This window comes from Apteryx mantelli, chromosome 27, assembly GCF_036417845.1.
Source record: "Apteryx mantelli isolate bAptMan1 chromosome 27, bAptMan1.hap1, whole genome shotgun sequence".
NCBI classification, from domain to species: Eukaryota; Metazoa; Chordata; class Aves; order Apterygiformes; family Apterygidae; genus Apteryx; species Apteryx mantelli.
This window is the reverse complement of record NC_090004.1, coordinates 906,818-911,932: the sequence shown is the minus strand read 5'-3', so window position 1 is coordinate 911,932 and position 5,115 is coordinate 906,818. Positions and strand designations below refer to the sequence as shown.

Genomic DNA, 5,115 nt, shown 5'->3' with positions numbered 1-5,115 from the left:
GTGTCTGCATGGGAACTCTCAGACAGGCAGGTATATGTATGTGAGCATGTGTTTATTAGCAGTAAAAAATGCACTTGTCAAGATCTCTAGAGTTAAAAAACAATCATTACGTAATTATTTTAAACAATTAACCAACTGATTCATCAGTTAGAGGCTCACCAACACCTGAAACCCATCCCAGCCACTTAACAAGGCAGAAGGCGGCACAAACAAAAGCAGCTCCCAACATGTCCTGGAAGTAAATATCCCTGTGCTCTGTCCCAGTTCAGAGAAGACGCTTTCCGTTCCTGGCTGCTTGCATCTAGGAGCTGATGGCTTCTAGACATTATCTGCTCTGAGCTTCTAGTTTAAGGTGTTTTGACAGAGAGATATTCCATATAAATAACCCTGAAGGACAGTGCTGTGTGGTCATGCATTCACACAGGATGCTTGTGCTGCCTAACTTCAATCTCTTCAGGATAGTTTTTACTTGCACCTCATTTCTCAGGTAATACAGTTAGATATACTTCCTTCTTCAGCTCAACAGGGTCCATGAGCTTAATTAATATGCAGAACATGTAAATGCTACCTAGCTCCATGCAACAGCCTGTTCCAAGACTCCAGAAAAGATCTGTCTGTTATTATCAAGGCCGTGATCTGTAACACTGTAGTTAAAGGCTGCATAGGAAAGCACACATACAAAGGCGGAGTGAAGTTGGGGAAGCAAGTTTAAATTTGCCATCACCTGTCTTCCAAGTAGGTAACCATGCAACACTATCTTTAAAAAAGAAATCTCTGTGTTTCTTCAAAACAAAAAATAAAGGGGAAAAATTACCATTGTGCTCTTGAATGCTATTGGAAAGTACCATGTCTTACAGAGAGTTCTAATGTTTGGTTATAGTCTAGGCCTACAGTGAAATAGTTCTGCTAGCATGGCTCAGTGGGTGAGCATTTGGGTTGCACTGTGACCCACTGAGCCAAAACTGCACTCACAGGAGAAAGATATTGCTGCAGACAGAATTATACCAGCAAATTCTGGCTGTAACACTCACCTTGCTGCCAGCTGTTTTTAGACAATGTCAGTGCATCCCTGCTAGAAGGATGCCACCAGTAGAATAACCAGGACATCTAGCTGATGCAGCTAAGTAACTAACCTCAGTTACTTCAGCTGGTAAGGTTTTACTGTGTGGCAGGTAGCATCCCATTGCTGACCGCGCAGCCGGAACTGCCGTCAGACAAGGGCCCTTCTCATGATGGCAGGCACCAAGGCACATGCTCACAGGGGCCAGCAAGCAGCAGCTCTGGCAGCAATGAGCAAACATCCATGTGTACATCCTTCAGTGTGAATAGGAAATTCTGCACAACCTCCACAGTTGCACCCTGCCCCCCAGCCAGCCCTTTTCGAGGACCCCCAGTCCTGCAGTGTGATCAGGTAGAAAGGCTTTGCTATAGTGACACTGCGGAGAGGAATGCATGGGAGGCACGACTCTACAGAGAGCTTTTGTCATGCCATTCGCAGTGTTACAGGCAGACAGGGTCCCTGCTCAGGAGGCGGAGGAGGGCCATGTTAAACGTAAATGAGTTTTTGGCCACTAGACCTACAACAACTCAAAATTAGTGCAAGTGAATGCATTGCCATTCCCAACATGCATAGGTTGGGAGCAGAAAGGACCTGTCTGAGGTCTCACAGTTGCCTCAGACACAATCATTACCACAAGGCCCATGAGCAGGGTACTGAACAGAGACTGCCCAAGTTTTCTGTACCTGAGTGTCCCTGGAGGAACTGAGTACTACACTGAGGGGACCGTGGCCTTTAATCCCCAGTCCAGCACACCACCAGCTGTGCCTTGCTCCCAAACATCTACTCAGCCCCTCCGTGCCCCTGTCAACACCACTTTGCAAAAGCAGGACTGTGCTCGCATGGCCTCGGCAGATGGTGATGCCAGGCAGCATAGCTGGACCTTGGCATCCTGTCCAGGAGCAAGGCTTGCTCTGGGGAACTCCTGGCAGGGGTATTTGCAAGCAACTGGGGGCTGCTGTGGTGGGGTCTGCAGCCCACCCACCTCCTTCCTTCCCAGCCTGCCAGAGGGGTTGGCATCCTCAATCCAAGGGGAGACCACCCAATCCCAAAGCCCGGGCAATGGGGCTTAGTCCACTTTAGTGCCCTGTGTGCTGGGGGCAACTGCCCCCCTCACACCCTGAAATCGTGCCATGTGGTGACAAGGAGGGATGTCCCGATGTGAGAGCCCCGACAGCAGCCGTGCCGCGCCGTTCCGTTCCGTGCCGTGCCGCGCCGCCAGCGGGCCGGCCGCCGGGGAAGCGATCGGGCCATTGCGCCGCCTGCCCGCTCGCCCGCCCCGTCGGGGGCCGGGCACCACCGGCGGGGCCGGGCCGCGCCGGGCCGCGCTCCAATGGGCGGCGGGGGGCCGGGCGCGCCGGCCCGCCCCTGCCCGCGCTGCTATAAGGCCCGCGAGCGCGGCGCCCCGCACACGGCGAGCCGAGCGGAGCCGAGACAGCGCGGCGCTCCAGGTGCGCGGACCCGCTGCCCGCCGGAGCCCCGGATCGGTGCGTACCCGCGCGGGCGGAGCCCGGCTCCCCGCCGCGGCCCGGGGGGGACGCGCTGCGGTGCCGCGGTGCGCGCCGCGCCGAGCTTTGTCCGCAAGGAGCGGGCGGGCTGCAGCTCGCCGGGAGCCGCGGCTGCTCGCCTGCCCCGGGAGGGCGCAGCGCGGTGCCTTTCCCCCGGGCGAAGGTGCGGGGGGGCTCTGGGATCCCCGGTAGGAGCTGGCTCGGGACGAAGTGGGAGAGCGGTGCTGCCACCGGGAGCCTTGCCTTGCCCTGAGCCGTGTGTCGCCTTGCAGGGGCCTGGAGCCATGGCCGAGCACATGATGATGTCCATGAGCCACAGTGGTACCGGGCTGCAGAGCTACCGCATGGGGGTGAGCGGGCTGCAGGGACCCCCGCAGCATGGGCAGCACGTGCTGAGGACACTGCCTACTGCCAGCCAGATGATGCCCTATGGAGGGGCTGGTATGGATGGTGCAATGAGACCAAGACCCAACCTCAGTGGACAGATGGGCCACCACCAGATGCAGAATGCAATGATGTTCAATGGCCCAAGTCAGCAGCAGCAGTACATGGGGCCAGTGGGCACCCAGCAGCTCATGGCTAGCATGCACCTACAAAAACTCAACACCCAGTACCAAGGCCACCCGCTGGGTATGAGCAACGGGCCCATGGGAGCTGGTGCTCAGCAATACAGAGTGGGGCCGAGCCAGCACCCGAGCATGCAGCATATGCCCTCACCAGCACTGACCTTGAACGTTATGGACACAGATCTCATAGATGAGGAAGTCTTGACATCCCTTGTTCTGGAACTGGGGTTGGACCGGATTCAGGAGCTGCCTGAGCTCTTCTTGGGACAGAATGAGTTTGACTTTATTTCAGACTTTGTTAGCAAACAGCAGCAGCCCAGTGCCATCAGCTGTTGAGGTGCTTTGGGCTCCTCCTTGTGTCTCGGTGGTTTTGAGTTTATTTTAACTTCCTTCTCCATCTGCCATCCTCCTCCCTTCCCCTGCCTTGCCCTGTCCTGGATTCCTGACCTCCCCAAAGAGACAATCATCGGACACTGGCTTGCACTGGATTGCTTTTCTCTTCTGTGTGTTTTTTTTTTTTATTGGGGATTTCCTAGGGAGGGGGTGTGTGCCCCAAACAGTGCAGATCAAGAGCTCTTCCTGTAGAGCTGCCTTTAAATGACATTAACAGGACTTCTGGCTTAAGTAGAAAAAAATGGACTTACAACTTTCCACGACCAGGCTTTGGGTGCAGGAGGTGATGGGCAACCTTCAGCCCTGCCAGTAGCTGGATTTGCTCAAGGCTTCTGTGTTGCCAGCAAAGTTAAAGGATTCCCTGAGAAGATTGTCTCCCTGGTGCATGGTTTGAACCAGTTTTCCCCCTTGCAAACATGGGTGGGGTTAGATATTTGTTGGGACTCTTTACTGTGACAGTAAATAGGTCTTCAGTCTTGTCTGTTCATCTTGGAAAGGGGGCACTTCCCCTCCAGCTGGCTGTTTTCTAACTGGCTGAGCAAAATGAAGTATGCCTTGGGGAAGGGTGTACATAGGTGCCTAAATGTTCATCTCTGTACAACTTTGAATTTCCAACCTGTACAGCTAATCAACTATAAAATTTACTGAGTATTTGAGACTGATTCAGGCACAAGGCTTAAAGCTGCAGTCTAGCTCCACTTTTTTCCACCTCTGAAACCAAATAAAGACCATGTGACTGTATATTCAAGATCTAATCTTATTTATTTTTTTCCTATGATTATTTATTTGCAAGGGCTCCTTTTGTTATTTGGCTTTGGGACTGCTGGGAATGATGCATGGAGAGTACTGCAGCTTTAAGATACTGGCTTTAAAAAAGAGAGCCTGGGATAGTTTTCAAGCTGCTCTGCAGACAGTCACTTCAACCCAAGATCTTTATGCTGAATACGTAAGACTGTAAATCCAACACCCTTCTGACTGATAAAGATGACTCGATTCCTAATTCCCCTACTCGGAAAAGGTTAAATGCAAAAGCTAGTGGGGTTTTGTTTCCTCTGCTGTCTCTTGTTTCCAGGCACTGTGGAAAGCTCCTGTTAACTTCTAGTTGCTGCTGCCCCCTGCTGCTGACAGCTCCTGGCAGCTGTCACTCAACAACCAAGTAAGAATGTACAGATAAATTTTCAAATAAAAGCTGAAACATCTCCCGTGTGCATGTGTTTAGTGCTTGTATCTGGCACAGATGTGGTGTGGTATCAAGCACCGGGGAGAAGTGGCTTCATTCCCATCAGTGGGCTGTGGATCCAGTCAGTAGTGTCTTCCATCTCATCAAGATTGTGAAGGTTGTGCTTGTAGTTTAATGCTTGGACTAAATCAGTCCTCAGAGTATGACTGGGAGGATGAGATACTCCTCTGTACCGAGGGCAAATTCCTAATTCTGACAGTGTTGCCCTGCTGCAGAGTGGCTGCTGTTGCAAGCAGCACAGCTTTCTTGCTAGCTGACTTGAGACTCTCAGACAAGTGGGTGGTGACTTCTTACACTTCTATCAGGCCAAGTGTAGCTCTGGCAGTTGGGTTGCAGCTCTACTAGGAGTGC

The 5,115-nt window shown here is 52.6% G+C and overlaps 1 protein-coding gene across 1 annotated transcript; it reads left to right on the top strand.

Annotated features, from left to right (window-relative positions):
- Nucleotides 1-2,482: 2,482 nt before the first annotated feature.
- On the top strand, nucleotides 2,483-4,723 carry CITED4 (Cbp/p300 interacting transactivator with Glu/Asp rich carboxy-terminal domain 4). The gene is made up of 2 exons (XM_067311417.1): nucleotides 2,483-2,544; nucleotides 2,838-4,723. The coding sequence occupies exon 2, from the start codon at nucleotides 2,850-2,852 to the stop codon at nucleotides 3,465-3,467; it is 618 nt and encodes a 205-aa protein (XP_067167518.1). The 5' UTR covers nucleotides 2,483-2,544; nucleotides 2,838-2,849; the 3' UTR covers nucleotides 3,468-4,723.
- Nucleotides 4,724-5,115: the final 392 nt, after the last annotated feature.